This window comes from Musca autumnalis, unplaced genomic scaffold (assembly GCF_047663935.1).
Source record: "Musca autumnalis isolate F117 unplaced genomic scaffold, ASM4766393v1 scaffold_1, whole genome shotgun sequence".
Classification (NCBI taxonomy): domain Eukaryota; kingdom Metazoa; phylum Arthropoda; class Insecta; order Diptera; family Muscidae; genus Musca; species Musca autumnalis.
In genome coordinates, this window is record NW_027411644.1 from 280,248,191 (window position 1) to 280,269,885 (window position 21,695).

The 21,695-nt window shown below is 34.5% G+C and overlaps 1 protein-coding gene across 4 annotated transcripts in view; it reads right to left on the reverse strand.

The window, feature by feature from the left end:
- Positions 1-334: 334 nt before the first annotated feature.
- Positions 335-21,695, reverse strand: part of grn (GATA binding protein grain) — a 97,535-nt gene continuing 76,174 nt past the window's right edge. For 3 of the 4 annotated variants that reach the window (XM_073961358.1, XM_073961357.1, XM_073961356.1), the window contains exons 6-9: positions 16,696-16,839; positions 4,436-4,622; positions 4,099-4,280; positions 465-1,465 (exon numbers count right to left, since the gene is read on the reverse strand). In XM_073961358.1, the coding sequence (XP_073817459.1) occupies positions 1,439-1,465; positions 4,099-4,280; positions 4,436-4,622; positions 16,696-16,839 (540 nt within the window). In that variant the 3' untranslated portion in view covers positions 465-1,438. Of the gene's footprint in view, positions 1,466-4,098; positions 4,281-4,435; positions 4,623-16,695; positions 16,840-21,695 lie in introns of all 4 variants that reach the window. The other variant, XM_073961355.1, reaches the window with a different exon arrangement.

The window sequence follows — 21,695 nt, forward strand, 5'->3', positions numbered from 1 at the left end:
ATAGTTTATTTACAAAGGGGTTTTTTGATTTTTTTTGATGTTATAAAAAGTAATAAAATAAAATTGGGGGTGGGGTAAGAAATTTGTTTAGGGAATGAAATAATTTTTACATTGGCCTTGTTTGGATGTTGAACCATTACTTAAAAACTAAAAACAATTAAATTAGTTTATTTAAACAAAAAGTTAAAATTGTGCAATGATTATATACGTTTTGTTTCTTATATAACTAAACTATTTACAATAGGAATTTATATTACAAAATTTATTATTAGTTTTTGTTGTTGGTTTTGTGTTTTTTTTTTCTTAATTATCACCATGCAGATATTTAGAATTATTTTTGTTTCTTTGAATAATGAAATTCGTGGCCTGTTTTTTTTGCGAAAAAAACAACTGCATTTATGTGGACGTTTGGTTGTTGTTTTTGTGTTTCTTTTTTTTCTAAATAAAAAATGTTTTTAAAATTGTTTGTTTTTTTCGGGGGTATACATTTGTGTTTTCTTGCGCTTAATGGTGGTAAGGAGGGGGGAGCGGGTGGAGTAATGTTAACAGAGTCATAGTGAAATAAAAATAAAGTGTAGCTGCTATGGAACACATAAATAAATTAATAAATTGCACGCAATGTTAACATAACATACTTAAAAATAAATACATTCACGGTTTCGAATTAAAACGAATCTTTTTTTGTGTGGTTTTGGTTTTCATCAGGGAATCAAACGAAATTAACAGATTTGTTGTTCTAATAATTGTAATAATAATAATAATGCTGATGATTTAAGATTAGGATTAATTAGGTTTGTAGGTGTTTTTTTCCATTGTGTGGTTCCAACATTTGGCTATCTTACCGGTGGCTTTTAAATAATGGCTTAATCAGTAGTTGGTCATGCTCGATATCCTGAACAAATAACTTGCGTTAATTTGGGGGGACATTTTTGTGCACAATGCCGGCACCATATTTAAAAGAATTACTTTCACCCTCACCCCCTTCCCCGCTGGTGTATTGAGGATTTTCAGGATGGTCATTGATCATCATCCAACCCCCTTCAAAGAGTCCTTGGCATTTGGCTGAATTTTCTGAGTTATAATCAGACCTTATTCAGGTCTTTTGCCCAGTTAACTCTTAACGTTTAAAACGCATTTTGTTTGGTTAAGAAAAATGATTTGAAGAATTGTTGTTTAGGAACTTTTTTCATGTTGATTTTAAAATTACTTTTTTTTTTGTTTTTGTTGCTCTTTAAAGGGAGGGGATAGGCTTTAACACTTGGTGTTGCGTTTGATTGGTTTGGTTGTTTTTGGAGTGGAGAGGACCGTGTAAAATTGTTGTTGCCGTTTTTTACACAAAACCTAACGTTGGGACATAGAATAACAATTCGTAGCTTCTTTCGTCTCATTATGGCCAATTTCAATTGAATAAATTGCCATTTATGTTATTGCCACTCCATCACGTGTAGTCTGTACGCCAGGTGCCCTATAAAGAGAGAGAGAGAGAGAGAGAAAGAAGAGGGGGATAATTAGTAAAATAATCAAAAGAAAAATTAAAAAGAATTAAAAAACAGATTCAAAAAAGATTAAAAAATCAGTCTCCTAATCTGCGGAAGCTTCCTAAGAAGGGTTTTTATGCTTTACAAGATTCCTACCGAGCTCTTCTATGCTGTAGAAGCCTCCAAAGGCGATACTCTATGCTATGGAAGGAGGTTTTCTAAGCTTTAGAACCCTCCAACGGAGGTCTTCTGTGCTTTAGAAGCCTCCAAGGGGGGTTTTCTATGCTACAGAAGCCTCCAACGGAGGTCTTCTATGCTTTAGAAGCCTCCATATAGCACAGAAGACCTCCGTTGGGGGCTTCTGAAGCATAGAAGACCTCCAATGAAGATCTTCTATGCTATAGAAGCTACCAACGGAGGTCTTCTATGCTACAGAAACCTCCAGTGGAGGTTTTCTATGCTATAGGAGCCTCCAACGGAGATCTTCTGTGCTATAGGAGCCTCCAATGGAGGTCTTCTATGCTATAGAAGCCTCCAATGGAGGTCTTCTATCCTATAGAAGCCTCCAATGGAGGTCTTCTATCCTATAGAAGCCTCCAACGGAGGTCTTCTATGCTACAGAAGCCTCCAACGGAAGTCTTCTATGCTAAGGAAGCCTCCAACGGAGGTCTTCTATGCTATAGAAGCCTCCAACGGAGGTCTTCTATGTTATAGAACCCTCCAACGGAGGTCTTCTATGCTATAGAAGCCTCCAACGGAGGTTTTCTATGCTATAGAAGCCTCCACCGGAGATCTTCTATGCTATAGAAGCTTCCAATGGAATACCTCTATGGTATAGAAGCCTCCTGCGGAGGACTTCTATGCTACGGAAGCCTCCAACGAAAGTTTTCTATGCTATAGAAGCCTCCAGCGGAGGTTTTCTATGCTATAGAAGCATCCACCGGAGATTTTCTATGCTATATAGCCTCCAACGGAAATCCTCTATGGTATAGAAGCCTCCTGCGGAGGACTTCTATGCTACGGATGCCTTCAACGAAAGTTTTCTATGCTATAGAAGCCTCCAACGGAGGTCTTCTATGCTATAGAAGCCTCCAACGGAGGTCTTCTATGCTATAGAAGCCTCCAACGGATGCCATCTATGCTATAGAAGCCACCTGCGGAGGACTTTTATGCTACGGAAGCCTTCAACGAAAGTTTTCTATTCTATAGAAGCCTCCAACGGAGGTCTTCCATGCTATAGAAGCCTCCAACGGAGGTCTTCTATGCTATAGAAGCCTCCTGCGGAGGAATTCTATGCTATAGAAGCCTCCTGCGGAGGACTTTTATGCTACGGAAGCCTTCAACGAAAGTTTTCTATGCTATAGAAGCCTCCAACGGAGGTCTTCTATGCTATAGAAGCCTCCAACGGAGGTCTTCTATGCTATAGAAACCTCCAACGGAGGTCTTCTATGCTATAGAAGCCTCCAACGGAGGTCTTCTATGCTATAGAAGCCTCTGGCGGAGGACTTTTATGCTACGGAAGCCTTCAACGAAAGTTTTCTATGCTATAGAAGCCTCCAACGGAGGTCTTCTATGCTAAAAAAGCCTCCTGCGGAGGACTTTTATGCTACGGAAGCCTCCAACGGAGGTCTTCTATCCTATAGAAGCCTCCAACGGTGGTCTTCTATGCTATAGAAGCCTCTAACGGAGGTCTTCTGTGCTATAGAAGCCTCTAACGGAGGTCTTCTATGCTATAGAAGCCTCCAACGGAGGTCTTCTATGCTATAGAAGGCTCCAACGGAGGTCTTCTATGCTTTAGAAGCCTCCAACGGAGGTCTTCTATGCTATAGAAGCCTCCAATGGAGGTCTTCTATGCTATAGAAGCCTCCACCGGAGATCTTCTATGCTATAGAAGCCTCCACCGGAGATCTTCTATGCTATAGAAGATCTCCAAGGGAGGTCTTCTATGTTACAAAAGCCTCCAACGGAGGTCTTCTATGCTATAGAAGCCTCCAACGGAGGTCTTCTATGCTATAGAATCCTCTCACGGAGTTCTTCTATGCTATAGAAGTCTCCTGCGGAGGTCTTCTATGCTATAGAAGCCACCTTCGGAGTCCTACGGAGATCGTCCACGCTGTAGAAGGCTCCTATAGAGGTCTTCTAGGCTATAGAAGAGCCCTACGGATATCGTCTATACTATAGAAGACTCCTACGGAGTTCTTCTGTGCTATAGAAGATAACTACGGAGATCTTCTATGTTATGGAAGACTCCTACGGAGTTCTTCTACGCTATAGAAGACTCCTACGCAGGTCTTCTATTCTATAGAAGTATCCTTCTATTCTACAGAAGCCTCGTAAGGAAGTCTTTTTTTCCATGTTATAGAAGCCTCCTAGGGATATATTCTATTCCAAAGAAGCCTCTTATGAAGGCCTTCCACACCATATAAGCCCCTTACGGAGCTCTTGTATGCCATAGAAGCTTCTTACGGAGGTCTTCATTGTCATAGAAGCCCAATACGGAGGTCTTGTATGTCATAAAAGTCTCCATTGAAGTTACGTTGGTCTTAATGGGTTAATTTCACTTGCATTTCAAAATGTCTTTTCATGTTTTTTTGTTTTATTTTATTTTTGCGAAACTTACCATTGAACCCAAACCCAAATGGTAAGGCTGGGAGTGGGGCACAACACCACCTTGCAGACCACTAGAGAAACCACCTTGCAGGCCACTGGAAGCACCCAAGGCGCCCATGCCGCCTGTATACCAACCGCCATGCATGTGCGCATGAGCTGGATGTAAACCACTGGAAAGATGGGAATGTTGGGCTGCAAAGAAAATCGAGAGAAAGAGAAACAACAAAGATAAGTAAGGAATAAGACAGACAAACAGAACAACAAAGCTTAAAAAACACTTTCACTTTAAATTTAGTTATGAAAAATAACAACAAAAACAAATTAAGTAAATTGTCTTTAAAACTCACCCATTGACGCTGAGAAACCACCGCCAAAACCTTTGGAGGGATCCAATGGTTTAAAATCGCCCATACCCAAATGGCCGCCCAGTGGCATACAGCCACCACCCAGTCCCTTCTTCTTTTTCGATTTTGAAGATAATTTACGATTGCGGGTTTGGATGCCTTCTTTTTTCATGGTTAGGGGGCGGTTAACCTGTAAGCAAAAACGAAAAAAATACATAAATAAATTATTAACAAAAAAATATTTATCATAAATGGCATTATTATCTACACAATATCTCCATAAAATGACCTTTGGCCATGTTACAACAATTTCACACACACACACAAAAAGCGAAAGATAATTTGTTACCAAAAAAACAAAACCGAAAGGATGTATGGTGGCCAACAGGAAATGCAAGTAGCTTGCAAACATTTGGGCCTAGACCCTTTTGCAAGACAATTGCATCTGCAATGAATGCCCTGCACTACTGGTGGTGGCGTAGTAGTCCGTCGTGTTAGTATGTAAATGCAGTGACGGCGAGTACTTACTCGCCTGCCTAAGAGTTTTTTTTTTGTTTTAAAGGAGAACCGGAAAAAGCTTGCAACATTACATTATATCGTATTTTTACAAGATCTGATAAGCGCTTAGACCAGGCAGCAAACAACAACACCAACAACAACCACAAAAGAACCAAAAGGAACCCAAAAGGTAGTTACTTCGCATATGTGTATGTAGAAATGTGTAGAACTGCGATTTTAATGCGTTGATAACACACAACATACATATAGATGTAGATATGTACAAATGTATGTATGTCCGAGAGAGTTAGTCTGTCATGTACATGCCCACCAAAAAACCACGCAGTTTACCCATGACTACTAACAGCTGTGAGCTCCGAGTAATGATGAATGTTCGTTCACGGGCTGCTCACACATGTATGTATGTGTACTTTTTTCCAAACGTACACTCACACTCACAAATGTATGTATTTCCCCTCTTTTTTTTTGAAGCCCGACCCTCCTTTCTTCCTTCCTTTCCTCATAATGATTTGCTCGCTTTGGCGTTACAGACCAAATATAGCATTTTCATTTTTGTAAACACATGTACATATGTACATACATATTATGTATAGTAAGTGAGGTATACTGAGAGAAAATTAGGGGCCAGACATTGGCAACTTATATGAAGGACAAATTAGTGTCCTTTTTTAGACTGATGGTTTGAGAGCAACTTTAAAATATCCTTCTTAAAGGGGAAAATGTGGTTATTTGCATCATTTAAGCAATTTCAGTTTTACACCCTTCATTTCATAGCTTTGGAAGGCATGAACTCATGTGTTCATAGAAATATGTTATTTATTAGTTCTTCTTTAGGAATTTATTATCAATTCTTCAGCTTGGGAGTAACTTCAAAATATCATTCTCAACAAGAAGACTTAGTTTTTGGTGTCATTTAGGCAATTTCAGATTTACACCTTCCATTTCATCACTTCGAAAGGTATGAATTCATGTGTTCATACATATTTGTGTTCTACATAGGAATAACAACATCTGGGGGCACTCTACGAAATATGTGCTACACTCAGTGTGTCACTTCCGAAAAACACCTTCCATTTCATCAGTTTTTTAATTTTCGAAAGCTAATCTTTCATAAAAGAAGGCAACCTATTAGCCTCCTTCTTCTGATCTTTAATTAAGAGTGGCGTATTATATTCAAAACAAAAGTTTAAAAAAGCTTTAGTGAGTCCCTGTTAAGTTTTGATTGAATTGAGAGAGCTTTACATAGCTTTTTTGCATTGTAGCTTTTATTTCATATCAAAACAATCTTGCGAGAGATCAAAAACTTTAGAAGAGCTTAATTGATGCATTCTTTAGATGCCATTTTGTAATGGGCTCTACTAAACTTTGATGAAGAAGTTTTCTTAATGTTTATTAGACAAATTTTGACCAAATGACATAAGCTTTGAGATCCAATTGTGTAGAATAGTTAGAGTAGGTTAGTTTTTTTACCATAGCTTTGTTCCAGAACTAAAAAGTTTTTACAATTTTTACGACTTTTACACATTCTACCCGAAAAACCGTTCCCGTAAACAAAAAAGTTGTAAAATGTTCACTTCTCTTTAAACAAAAATGGCGCTGAATGACGCTCTCTTTAAAAACTTTTTTACTCGACAAATTTGAGCGTGTAAAACATAGTAACATGGATGCCGACGGCTGATTGGCTGGTACGCCGACTTTAACATTCGTTCCAGCTTTTTCGACGTTTTGACGTTTCATTTTTGCGTTCCCGAACTTTTTGAAAAAAAAACTTTTGCGTGAGAACAATTTTTGTCTATTTCTCTCTCTTTTACGAGTTTTACTATTAAAAAGTACGGGAACAAAGCTCATTGTTAGTAAGCTTTTGAGTCTCTCTTCAAAGCTTTGAAGACCAATAGCTTAGGGGAGCTTTATTTCTACATTCCTTGGATTTCATTTTGTAATGGATTGAACAAAACTTTGATTAAGAAAATGTCTAAACTTTGATTGGGGTTATTTTTGACCCAATGACATAGGCTTTGGTGGCTGCCTCCAGGACTTTGAGGACGAAAAAGCGTAGAATTACTTTTTTATGCATTCCTTAGATGTCATTTAGTAATAAGATAAGATAATCTTCGATTGGGATCGTTTCTAAAGCTTTAATAGCGTAAATTTAATATAAATTAAATCATTTTAAGCGTTTTGGTTAATGCCTAATAGGCTCTTGGAGCTTTCTCCTGAGCTTTGGAAAGCAGAAGCTTTAATTGTATGTCATTTAGTAATGATTTTGACATGAATTTTAATTAAAGTAATTTCTAAATTTACATTAGGGTAATTTTTTACCAAATGTCATAATTGTAAGGTTCTATTTAAGGCTTAGCTAGCTTTTGTGGCTCCCTCCTCAGTTTTGAGGTAATTTAGGAAAGCTTCTGTCTTGATCTATGTTATGTCCCACACTATTTCTGTCTTCATGAAAAAAAGCTCATTCTAAGTTGGACTTCTTGTAATGTTAAAAAATACTTTAAAAGCTTCAACACCACCTTTCAAGCTTTGAGCCCTTGGAATCGTGCATAGGACATAGAAGATATATTTTTCTAATTTTATAATGTACAAAGGTTTTGTTCTGAGGTTTTGCACAAAACTATGTGTAACCAAATGGTTTAAGCGTTCTGGTTACTACCTAATAAGCTTTTGGGAGGCTTTCTCCTGAGCTTTGGAAACCAAAAGCATTCCTTGTATATCTTTTAGTAATGATTTGGACTTGGATTTTAATTAAAGTCATTTCTAAAGTTACATTAGGGTAATTTTTTACCAAATGTCTTAATTGTCAGGGTTCTATTTAAGGCTTAGTAAGCTTTTGTGGCTCCCTCCTAAGTTTTGAGGTAATTTAGGAAAGCTGCTGTCTTGATCTGTATTATGTCCAACACTATTGGCAAAAAAGATCATTCTAAGTTGGACTTCTTGTAATGTTAAAAAATACTTTAAAAGCTCCAACAACAGCTTTGAAGCTTTGAGCCCTTGGAATCGTGCATAGGACATAGAAGATATATTTTTCTAATTTTAAAATGTAGAAAGGTTTTGTTCTGAGGTTTTACACAAAAATATGTATAAAGAAATGGTTTAAGCGTTCTGGTTAATGCCTAATAAGCTTTTGGGGGCTTTCTCCTGAGCTTTGGAAACCAAAAGCATTCCTTGTATGTCATTTAGTAATGATTTGGACTTGGATTTTAATTTAAGTTATTTCTAAAGTTACATTAGGGTAATTTTTTACCAAATGTCTTAATTGGAAGGGTTCTATTTAAGGCTTGGTAGGCTTTGGTGGCTTCCTCCTAAGTTTTGAGGCAATTTAGGAAATTTAGAAAAGCTATACCAGAACTTTTGAAAGATTTGTGCCCATGGATATTGAATCCATGTTTTCTAATTTAAGAAAATGAGAAATTTAAGTTCGTAACTTTTGCAGACATTTTAAATAAAGAAATTTTTTCAAAGTGTATCTGAGCCTATGTTTCCTATGTGTGTAAGGTAATAAACTTTAGCTACATTACATACCTACAAAATAATGTACGTGTAAGTATGTACAAACATACGTAAAAGCAAAAACAGAAAAGCAAAAAAAAAACAAAAAAGGGTAGCTTATCACCTATGAAAATCTACTTGCAAAAGATTTTCTTGTTGTTAGAATTGCGCTTCATTGTGCCACAATTACAATATTAAGTTACCCTCCGAGAGTATGGAGGATTTGTTTCCCATTCTAGAAGTATGGATGTGTGTGTCGGTTTTGGTGCTACCTTTTTTACGAGACTATGTGTCTGCTAGTTGTTGGTCGAGAGACATGAAAAGGGGGCAAACGACTAACAACAAAAAAAGTACCTGGGCGTGAATAAAACCTCTAAATTTCACCGAATGCATTAACGACCACGAAAAAAAACACACACACAAAATGTGTTTAAGTGCAAGCAAAATGACTGACTGAAAAACTAAGCGATTGAATGAATGCCGGAATGAATGACTATAGGACTCTGTGATTGAATGCTTTACCGGATGGACAGACACAACCAAGAACGTCCTGGAAATAGAGTAGTGTAGTAGAGTGGCTAGGCTACTGTATGTTTGTTGCTTAGCCAGCCAGCCAGCACTTAAGTACTTAGCTAAACAAAATGTACACCTCTGCAATGAGACATACATACCAACATTTGTATGTAGTATAATGTAGAATGAATATAAACAAACAAAAGGGAGGATTTGTCAGGGGCCAATTGTTAAATTATGATGAACATGATGAAAGGAAACAGAAATCATGGAAAAACGCAACTACTTTAAACCTTTTGTTTGTGGCGGCAAGGCATTACTCTCAAGGGGAATGGAATGGGTGGTTGGTTGTTGCCCAATGAATGCCATTAGGCTGGGATAAGTGAGGCAGTGAGGCAACAGGACATCATCATTCATGCGGCAAAACTAAAACTGTATCATTTTCAACAAGGCGGCTCTAAAGAAAAGAAGCAAATTCCCTATTTTTAAATCTCTCACGGCATGGTATGCTATTCCATACCATCCCATTCCAGCAGCCAACTATTGTATTCGGATTTGCAACATTGTTTCCTCTTGCATTACAATTGTTTGGGTAATTGATACCTTAACTTCTGTTGGCGGTAATGTCATACAATAATAGAAGAGGCAATGCCATAAATGGTATTCATCTTTAGGAGATCAAAGGGACAAAATAAAAAAAAAAACAAAAACAATTGGAAAATTTCTAATGTGATAATTTGCCAATCTCGTTTTTTGGAAATGTGTTGACAAGCCTACACCGGCAAACATGGATGCTAGTTACTTCCCAGCCAACCTCTTTAGTCATATCAAATACTCATATTTTTTTTGTTTTGCAGCCTCCTCTCCAGCCGTCAAAAAGATATATGTTTTTCTGTCTTAAAATGTAAATCGAGCGCATCGTTGTATTGCCTACATGCATGCCACCAGCTCCAAAGTTGCAGCCAGCCTGCTGCTGCCTGCTGTCAAGTTAATTTTTGATAAGCAACAACACGCGACTTTTGGATAACTCCAGCTAGTTTTTTTCTTGCTTGTCTCTTCCCTGTGTAGCTTCTGTTGCAGCTACCGTTTCGTGTTGCGAAGACTTTTATGCATGCACTTTTCGCTTATTCCAGGCCTTTCCTCTTCTTCTCCTACTTCCCTGCTTCTTCTTCTACTACTCTAAATTGTTGAAATAAGTTGCAAATTATGCCCAGATGTTATGGTTTTTTAAATATTGCAGCTTAAATTCATGCTAATGTTGTGACACTGGGTGGCATATATTTATGCAACATTTAGAAAGGGATGGGGAGGGAGGTATGGATAGAGGTAGATAGAGCCAGCCAACCTGACAGGCAAACAAACATGTTAATTGTCCATTAAAAATTACATGTGCTCATTAATTCTTAATATTTTGGGAAAGACATTTCGTCAGTTTTAGTAGGAGTTCGGTACTAAAGATCTCAACTGAGTTTGGGAGAGAAAGGATTGAGAGTGAAAAATTCTGGATGAGCAGGAGTAAAAAAATCTTTAACACTTTACCAGAGAGAAAAAAGAAGCATCAACTTTTGGCATATTACCAAAGAATACAAGCTTGTAGTCTTCTATAAAAGAAGAGCAAATTGTGGTCTTCTGAAACAGAAGACGAACTTGTGCTATACTTTTTAAGTAGATGAGAAGATCTGGTTGTAGGCTTCTATATAAAAAACTTTGAAGTAAGAAAATTCAGGGCTTTTAAATAAGTATACCTACTTGATTTTTTCTATATAAGAATACCAGCTTGGTCTCTTCTTTATATAAGAAGACCAGCTTGGTGTCTTCTTTATAAGAAGTCCATGATCATCTATAAAGAAGACCAGCTTCAAGTCATCTTTATAAGAAGTCCAGCTTCAGGTGTTCTTTATAAGAATAACAGCTTTAGGTCTTCTTTATAAGACGACCAGCTTGTGTTCTTCTATATAAGACGAAGACCTTATGGTATTCTATATAAGAAGACCTGCTTGTGGACTTCTGTATGAGAAGACTTGTTTGTGGTGTTCTGAACGAGGAGGCCAGGGTGCGGTCTTCGGTATGAGAGGACCAGCGTGTGGTTTTCTTTATAAGACGACCAGTCTGTGGTCTTCTTTATAAGAAGATAAGATTGTGGTCTTCTATATACATATAAGAAGACCAGTTTGTGGGCCTCTTTATAAGAAGACCAGCTTGTAGCCTTCTTTATAAAGATGAAGATGTTGTATTTTTTATAAAAATACCTGCATGTGGTCTTTTTTTAGAAATATAATAGCTTGTGGTCTTTTACATAAGAAGACTGAAATGTGGTCTTCTATAAAAGAAACCCAGCTTAAGGTCACATTTATAGGATGACCAGCTTATGGTATTCTATATAAGAAGGCCAGCTTGTGGTCTTCTGTATGAGAAGGCCAGCTTGTGGCCTTCTTTATAAGAAGACCAGCTTATGTTCTTCTATATAAAAAGACCAACTTGTGGTCCCCTTTATAAGAAGACCAGCTTGTAGCCTTTTTATAAAGAGCTTGTGATCTTCTGTAAAAAAAGACCAGCTTCATGTCATATTTTAAGAAGACCAACTTATGGCATCTTTAAAAGGCAACTTATCAACTTTTTATTTTGCACTTAGCAATATTTTTGACAATTCGCAAATTTGTCCGTTCCACAGAACCCTTATTTTTGACAAGTGATAAGTTGCTAATGATAAGTTGAGTTTTCTAAGTTTTCAGAAAAATTTTGCTCTCTTGTTCCACAAACGTCCTCTTCTGCTAAGTGAAAAGTTGTAACTGCAAAGTGTATTTTGCTAAGATTTTGCAAAAAATTGTGCTCTTTCATTCCACACAAAACATAGCATTTTGTTTTTGCAGACCAAATTTTGTTATTTATTTTATTTTATTTTATTTTATTTTATTTTATTTTATTTTATTTTATTTTATTTTATTTTATTTTATTTTATTTTATTTTATTTTATCTTATTTTATTTTATTTTATTTTATTTTATTTTATTTTATTTTATTTTATTTTATTTTATTTTATATTATTTTATTTTATTTTATTTTATTTTATTTTATTTTTTTATTTTATTTTTTTTAATATTTATTTTATTTTTATTTATTTTTTACTTTATTTTATTTTCTGTCCGTATATCTGGCTGGCTGGAAGGCACGATAACTCTCAAAAGGATCAACTGTTTTTTGGTTACGTCCAAACTTAGATAAAGTTCGAAGCGGAGCCATATCTGTCCTGAAGACCTGCCACACAAAATTTCAAAATTTTTAGCACAAGTGCAGTTTAAGGACATTTGTCGTAAAGATTTTTTTTGGAGCAGATTGTTCTCTTTTGCAATGATGCGAATTTTTTTTTCGAAGGCAGGTTCATACTTCCTGAGACAATGTTCCAAAAGCTATAAAACCCCTGCCGGCGCCTTCTAAAATGACTGATGAGCTCTGATGAACTTTACACATCGCAAAATTTCTGCCAAATGTACACCAAGTTCCGCATCGTGCAACACCTTCGCCTACCTCCCTCGCAAAAGTTCAAATTTTCAGCTTATGTGCAGTTTAAGGACTGTTCGAGGATCGATTTGAAATTTGCATCAAAGATAGTCCTTGTGATTCTGATTACAACGATATAGCTCTTTTCGTGGGCAAGGCCATGCTTCTTGACCAAAATACTCCAAAAGCTTTCTAAATCCGACGCTGACCACCATAATCGAAAGAAGTGACTAACATTGGTCCAATTATTGGACATTGTAATATTTATCTCAAATCTACATCACGTTTTAAGAAGGTCTATATCGTACAACACCCTCGGGTACCTCCCTGACATAAGTTCAAAATGTTCACTTATGTGCAGTTTAAGGGATGTTCGAGGTTTGTTTTGACATTTTCATCGAAGGAAGTTCATGTCAGTCTGATTGAAACGCTATACTTTTATTCGTGGGCAAGTCTATGCTTCCGGATAAAATGACCCAGAAGCTCAAAAATCCTATTTTTCATAGTCGTGTCCGAACGGCAACACTTATTTTAGAGATGTTTTGCATGACCGAAATACTTAGGAAATGTCGCTAACATTACGATGGAGGGTATTTTTGCCAACGTTACATATTTCATGTTGTCATGCCTGTAATGCAAATGTACTAACCATTACACCACGGTGGCACCTGAGATATCATAAATATCGAAAAGAATGATCCTTAATTTAGCGCCGGCATTACCTTTACAGCCCTGCTTCTTTCTGTAATTTTGTCATTATTTAATTTTTAAATATTTAAAAAAAAATTTTTCAAAATATTTCCTATGCAATTTATTTTGATTTCCTCATTGCTTTGTGCTGCAAGTGAGGCATGTCTTTGATTTCTATCGGCCGAATTTTTTTTCTTCCTTTTTCTTTTGGCTACCCCATCATCCATTCTACCCCAAATGTCGTAGGCTAGTTGTATGTTATGCCCAAGCGTTCCAACTTTGTGAAATGATGATGGCATATGATTTGCGTATGCGTCTACATATTTCCCTGTGTGTGTGTCTGTGTTATGTTAAAGGCGGCTTATTGACGCTGCGGTTTTGTTAGCCAAGCTTTCTTATCACGATGGGAATGTGTCCAATATTTGAAAAAAAAAAAATCTCTAAATTTGAATATGTTGTAAGGCAATTGTGAATATGAATCGAAAACTCTTGGCGCAATTGCAAGTTTTTGCAAAACAGCAACAACAAATCAACTTTGTGTGTGTCCCATATTTAGATATGATCGGTTTTATTTTATAGTTTTTTATATTCTTTGGTGAGAGAGTTATTTCGAATAATTGAGTGAGTGACTGGGCCGCCTGGACTCATATGTTGGATTTTTTGTTTTCAATTTTAATTAAACCACCCAAAGTGCCGGCGGTCGCTAAAAACAACAACAGCAACCTACTCACAATAAAGCCAATGCTTTGCAATATTTCTGAATGCATTTCATTTGTAGCAGTTCATCTGATAAGGTGGCCAACCAACCAAGCGACCAGCCAACCAGCAACCAAAACGTAACCAAACGAATCAATGGTTATTGTTGTAGTTTTTTGTAGTTGTTGTTTTCTACTGTCCATATTTGTTTTTGTTTATTTGTTTTATTGGCTTTTTAACAGTCAATTAAATAGACTTTTACATTGTGTTGGACTCCATAACACATTTGCATAGATTGCCAGGCTGGGGGGCCAACACAATCCTCATCCTCATTATTATTGGTTTGGGGAACTTTGTGTAAAAAAAGGTGGGGCGTTTTTTGTGTGTGTTCGTTTGGCCCACAGGTGTCACATGGTCCCATAAATCCCAGCAATTACTTAAAAACTCCCTAAAAACCACCCAAGGCCCAATCACTGACATGTAAATGGTGGCATATTTTTTCTGGTGGAATTTTGAAACAAAAACAAAAAGAAAAATTAAAAGTTTTTACAAACTTTTGCAAAGAAAAAGAAAAAAAAAGAACAGAAAATAAATTAAAAAAGATCTTGTAACTTTTCTTTTATTTTCTCTCTCATTTTGTTTCTTCCCCTATTAGCCATTTAGCCTTCCCTAATTACCCTCAAGGAAGCCGGAAGAAAATCTAGGAAATTATTTTTTAATGTAAACAACGACATTTTTATGCAATGGAATAAAACTAATGAATATTTAATGTTGTTAGCTAAACTAGTAGGAAGCCGGTACAAAAAACTCCTTTAAATGCCTTTCCCCCTCATCAAGAGGTTTTTTTTCAAAGAAAAACAAAATTGAAAATATATGCATGCCTGAAATTAAATATGCATAACGCCAATGCTTGAGTTAATTTATTAAATTAAAACACCAGCACTGGCAGCCAGGACAAACGTCACTCACTTAACCCCCACTCTTTGTCCCTCACAACAACACAGTGTTAACACCACCAAAAATCTCATAAATGTTATTGTTACGCATAATGAATGTTATCGCATTTTCACAGCCACCCTCGGCCTCCGTTGCCTTTGGTGGGTGAGTGGGTGGCAGACTGCCTTCTTGCTGGCTACTGATATTGCGCCATCCTCATCTCTACATCTGTAATGGTGTTACTACCACTGCTGATGGCTGGCTGGTTGCTATCATTTTTGGTCGCTTATCTCAAGTAGCACACGCATCACATCAAAAGCCAAACACCAACAACAACAAAATAGCATAAATATCTTTAAAAAATAATCAACAATCCATCATAGTAAAAATGTCGCAGGACATACAGACGTACACAAATAGGGATGACAATAAATAATGTGGAAAATCGAAGGTCGGTAGGTAAACTAAATACCCACAATGAGTGCAACAGGGGACCCAAAAGAGGTATTTTTATGAAATTAGACCAAAAGATGGTCTTTAGAAATGGAGGTTCAGATGGTTTTCTCTTTATATAGCAAAGTAAAATGAGGTCCTGAAAGTCTTCTAATGTAGCTGGGAGACTGAGCTCCGTCTAGGCAAGTAACATGTGTTACATTACCATTTCTCTTCACATTTGCATCTCGTATGACATGTTCCTGCAGGAACTGTTGTGTTTTTCCCAAAAAAGTCCTCAAACTACAGCCCTATTTGTTTGATAATCCTCCCAAAGGACCATTTTAGATATCATTTCAGAGAAGACAACAACAACATTTATTATGAGTGGGGGGAGGTGAGGAAACGAAACCAGTGCATCATTTAAAACAAACGTTTTTCTTCGGCTTCAATTGCCTTTAAAGAGTGGTAAACGCCCAGCTAAATGTAACATTCCAACTCCCTTCTATCCTTCCCCCTCCCTCCTACCCTCTACCCACTTCCACAAACTTTGAAACTTCAGACCAACACACCAGCAAGCATGATGGTTTGGTGATAAGATGCGATAAATGATGCCAATGTTTTAAATCAGATTTGTAACGATTTGCTGGGTGCTGCTACATCCTTGTGCAAGCTCGCACACTCACCCATCAAACAGGGGGGGACAAACTCACTGAAGCATTACGTTAATGAAATATAGATTGACTACGTATGTTTTGTATTTTCCACTGGCATCCTGTGGCAAAAAACAAGGGGGAAGAACTCAGAGAGAAAAGAAGAGGAAACTAAGCCCTTGTGCAAGCAGCATTTGATTTCCTATGCGGAAGCTAACGATGCTAAAAGTAGCAAGGCAAACAGGGGCAATTCAAACAAAAATCACAGTTAGACAAAAACGATTAACTCCCCTTATTCGCTCTCTCAGATTGTGGGAATTCATAGACCAAACGTTTTTTGAGGGTTAAATAACTGATGTATGAATGAATGGACGGACGGACCACAACACGTGGTAAATGGTGTGTGAAATCGCTTAAGCAGTTTAAATGAGTCGCCGCCGGCTTTTGACTTGCTTTTTTTTGGAAATGCGATTTAAATGATAAAATTATGGCAATGAGAGAGCAAGAGCGAATATCCACTGTTCGTTATCATTAAACTATCATCAGTAACGTATGCAATAACGGATTTATTTAAACATTATTTCTTTTTGGCAGGGAGTTCCAGCATAAGCTGAGTCACTCAACCATCCATCCATTTATCCAGCCACCCAGCAAGTGATCAATAATTTGGTATTATGTCAAAGGGAAGTTATTTTAATGTTAATAAGCTCTTGACAATTCTCCCATGGAGATTTTTGGTATGCTCGTAAAAATTTGTGTGTGTGCGTAAGGGTGTTGTTGTACTTTGCAATGTAAGGAATTTATATTTTTTGTTGATTTTTTTCGTACTACTTACATTGTGCAATTTATAATAGAGTCCGCAGGCATTACACACTGGTTCACCACTTGCATTCCGCCGCCAAAGGGTTGTTGTTGTGGTTTTGCAATTGGCACATGAGGTCCCCGCACGTTTGGCCGCACTTTGTAAGGACTGCAGCGTCTGCAACAAAAAAAGAAAAGGAAATAAAGGAAACATTATTACAGGAAATTTGTTAAAAAAATCAAGGGTTAAATAATGCCTAGAAGTATGCTTTATTTTAATTAAAGCCTAATTATTTGCTTTAAAAAATGTTATGCCAAAAGAAATAATTGAAAAATAAAAACTAAAAATATTTTAAAAAAATTTCAATTAGAAACATTATGGCGTTTTTATTGGGATAGCGTTTGCAATTTTTTTTTTTTCAAAATAGTCTGGCTTAATCCCATTGTTGTTGTTTTAATATTTTAAAACAACTAGTTTATTAGTGGAAAAGATTTGGCTTTGTTCGCCAAGGGGTAAGGCAGGGAATACTATAGTTTCGATTCTCGCCACAGAATCTCATCAGTTTCCTGAAAGTATGCTTGCATTTTTAAGTTGTTCCTTTTTAATTCAGACACTCATTTAAAAAAGTTGTTGCTTCTAATTACTATTCAAAACTTGTGTTTTCGTATTCAGACCATAATTTCGAAGATTTTAAAATCCCAAAATGTTAAAAATTACAAACTTTACCTAAAAATATGCCTCAATTTTTATTTATTTTTTTAACCAAATTACAACATTTGTGTGTATTAATTTTTTACAACATTTTTTTATCTCACATTACAATTTCGAAAACTTTGAAAAATGTTGCCTAAAAGTAGGCACAAGTTTTAACAAAAACACAATATTGAGCGGCTTTTAGTTGAATTGCATTGCCAAATTCTTAAACTAATTTAAAAAAATTAAGTTTTACCGAATAATTAAAAAATAAAAAAACACATTACGATTTCGAAGACTTTGAAAGATTTTGCCTAACAGTAGGCACAACTTTTAACAAAAAAATATAATATTGAGCGGCTTTTATTAATTCGTATTGCTAAATTCCAAAACTAATTTAAAAAAAATAAATTTTGCGAATAATTAAAAAAATAAAAAAAAATTAAATTGTAAATTAAAAATTTCAAACTTTGCCTAAAGGTATGCCACATTTTATATATTTCTTTTAACTCAAAAAACAACGCTTGCAACATTTTTTTATAAACAAGAATATTAAGAAGAAAAAGGGTTTCATCAACACTTTACGATTCCGAAGAAATTGGGAGTTTTTGCCTAAAAGTATGCACAATTTTTTTCAGAAAAACTTAAACAATTGTGCGTCATTAAGTTAATTTGTATTACTAATGCTAAAATTTTTGTATTACTAATGCTAAATTTATAGAAAAAATTATGCAATTTAAGAATTCCATACATTGCCTAAAAGTAGACCTCAAATTTCTATTTTCGTTTATTAAAAAAACCAGCACTAATTCAAAAAAATTTCAAAGTAGACCCATAATAGTTGAGAGATGTGCACTTTTGTATGTAATACCAAGCTTCGATTTCTTAGATATCATGGTGTTTAAAAGCATAGTTTAAAATATAGTGTAGTTTTTTTGAATGCTTTCATCCCACAATTTAAAATTTTTTTTATTGTAGTTTAGAAGTATATTTACAAATAAAGTGTATTTTTAAAGGAGACGTTTCCAGAATCCACAGTTTGCAAGATGTATATCTTCAAATTTGAAGAAGAAGAATAAAAACCAAAATTTTCATCTTCATACTGCGATTTCGAAGGCTTTGGAAGATTTTGCCTAAAAGTAGGCACAATTTCTAACAAAAAAATAATAATATTGGTCGACTGCCATTGGACTTGTATTGTTAAATTAATTAAAAAAATTATTTTAGAACTTGTTTTAATTTATTATTGCAAATTTTTAATTAAAAATATGTAATTTTATTTTAAAATTACCCAAAAGTATGCTTCAATTTTGATTATTCTTTATAATAATACTTTTTTACGATATTGTTAAATTAATTTAAGAAAAAAATAATTTTAGAACTTGTTTTAATTTATTATTGTAAATTTTTAATAAAAAATATGTAAATTTATTTTAAAATTATCCAAACGTGTGCTTCAATTTTAATTATTCTTTATAATAATAATTCTTCATTAGTTAATAATATTAATATTAATTAATATTAATTAATTAATATTAATAGGATTTTGTAGTGTTAATTTAATTTGAAAAATAATTGGAAATTTTCTTTAATAAAAAATAATTTAATTTTAATTTGTCCAAAAGTATGCTTCAATTTTAATTTTGCATTACAATAAATATTTTAAAATTAATTTTTAAGAAAAAAGCAAAATTATTTTAAAAATGCCCAAAAGTATGCTTCAATTTTTATTTGTTGAATTAATTAATTATTATCTCAAAAACCACTGATATTGATAATTATATTAATAGAATTGCTATTGTTAATTTAATATGAAAAATAATTTAAAATTATTTTTTAATAAAAAAAAGCAAAATAATTTTAAAATTGCCCAAAAGTATGCTTCAATGTTTATTTTTAATTATCTCAAAAACCAGTTATATTAAAAGGATTTTTTAGTGTTAATTTAATTTGAAAATTAATTTGAAATTATTTTGAAAAAAAATAATTTAATTTTAATTTGTCCAAAAGTATGCTTCAATTTTAATTTTGCAATATAAAAATAATTTTTTATTTATTAATAATATTAATAGGATTTGTATTGTTAATTTAATTTGAAAAATAATTTAAAATTATTTTTTAATAAAAAAGCAAAATAATTTTAAAATTGCCCAAAAGTATGCTTCAATGTTTATTTTTTAATTATTTCAAAAACCAGTGATATTAATAGGATTTTGTAGTGTTAATTCAATTTGAAAAATAATTTGAAATTATTTTTAATAAAAAAAATAATTTAAATTTGTCCAAAAGTATGCTTCAATTTTAATTTTGCATTATATTAATAATTTTTCATTTATTAACAATATTGTTAATTTAATTTGAAAAATAATTTAAAATTAATTTTTAATAAATAATAAACTAATTTTAAAATTTCCTAAAAGCACGCTTCAATTTTTTTTGGTTTAAATTATCTCAAAAACCAGTGACTCATTAGAAAAGTGTACAAATTAGATCTCTGGTATTTTTCATCTTTAGCTTCCCACATTTTCATGGCGATTAGAAATATAGTTGCTTTTAAAGTGTGGACTTTAGTTATAAGGAAAGGATTTGGGTTTCAGAATAGTTTGTAAAGAAGACCTGTAATGGGGCTCAATTCTTGTTCTATGAAAATTTAAAATGAAAAGTTTTATAAAGGCGATTTGAAATATAGTTGCTTTTAAAGTGTGGACTTCAGTTATAAGGAAAGGGTTTGGGTTTCAGCATAGTTTGTAAAGAAGACCTGTAATGGGGCTTAATTCTTGTTCTATGAAATTTAAAATGAAAAGTTTTATAAAGGAAATAAATGTCAAATGAAAAATTTTATAAGGTAAATATTTTTCATTTCAAATTTTCATAGAACGAGAATCCAGTCCATGGATTTGATATTATTTTTGTCTCGGCAACCATCGTTGGATATCATCAATTTCAAGGAGTTTTGAAATAACGTTTCAAAAATAGGCCCCCAAAGTAGCCTATTTTTGAAACGTTATTTCATTATCTCATTTAATTTCATGTTCATTTTGAAGTCTTTTAGCATCACAAATTTTTAAATTTAATTATATTTGCCTAAAAATATGCTTCAATTTTTATTTGTTGAATATCTTGAAAACCAACAACATTTCAGAAAAATTTTTAAAGGAGACCTATAATGGTTTCAAAAGGAGAATAGTTTTGTCTCGACAAAAATCTTTTGATTGCTTCAATTTCAAGGACTTTCGAAAACAGCCTATTTTTAGGTTATAAGGACGTCATAGGAGGTGCAACAATGTTTGGGAAAAATTACCCCTAGTGGAACCTATTTATTTCCTGATCTCATTTGATGCTTGTATTATTATTGTGTTTGTTTACCACTCCTCACCTCTCCACCATAAAATCCCATTCCATATTTATATATTTCCCCCGATGTTCTTGTAGTTGTTACCTTGATTTGTGTGTTGTATTTTTTCTTCACTTTCATGTGCGTGTTAAATACACACATTTTGGTCAGAAGCAGCCAACATCAGCAGCGTATGCGCGCGCACACTTGGTGATAGTCTTTATGGCAGCTGTCAGCGCATAAATAAATCTTCTGAGGTGCGAATTTATGATAAGGCAAACATAACAAAACAGTTTCATGTTGACTTCTTGGTTATTTAGTTGGTGTTGTTGTGGTGTTTTTTTTTCTTTTCCTAAAGACTGAGTGTCCCCATTAAATGTCTGTCTGTTGGGCTTCTTAAAATTACCCCCCAAAAACAAGGTGGTGGGATGGGGGGAAGAAAGAAACAAACAAATGTTTCAATGATTATCTTTAATCGCCATCTTGTAAGCAAACGCAAACAGCAATGAAACATTGTTATGTGTGGTTGTAGTTGTAGACCATGCTGTCTGTCCGTCGTCTGTCTGTCCTTTTTGTTGAGCTTAAGCTTGGCTTAAAACCTTTTTTTCCCTCCAATGCATATTTATTAACAAAAATTTCTTGATGGTGTTGGATGGTTGGCTGTTGGTTGTTGCGCGTTTGCATTTCAATTAATCTCTTGTCAATATTTGACATTTTGTCATTTTTTTCAACTGTTGACAGTGATATATCGCCATGACATTTTTTTTTGCCACTACTGCTCCGGATGATTGTGATGATGATATATGCATAAATACCACTAAGGCGACAGTTGTAGGCATTCCGGCGTAGTATTGGCTCGATGGATGTCTGCTTGTCCAGAGCGAGGGAGTGACTGGTTAATTTAAATAAGAAATCTTTTTGAATAGGCATATCAGCTAATTAGTGGTTTAATCCACCAGCTACCGTTAGTGGGCAATTAAATCCTTGACTTCTTGCTCATCTTTTG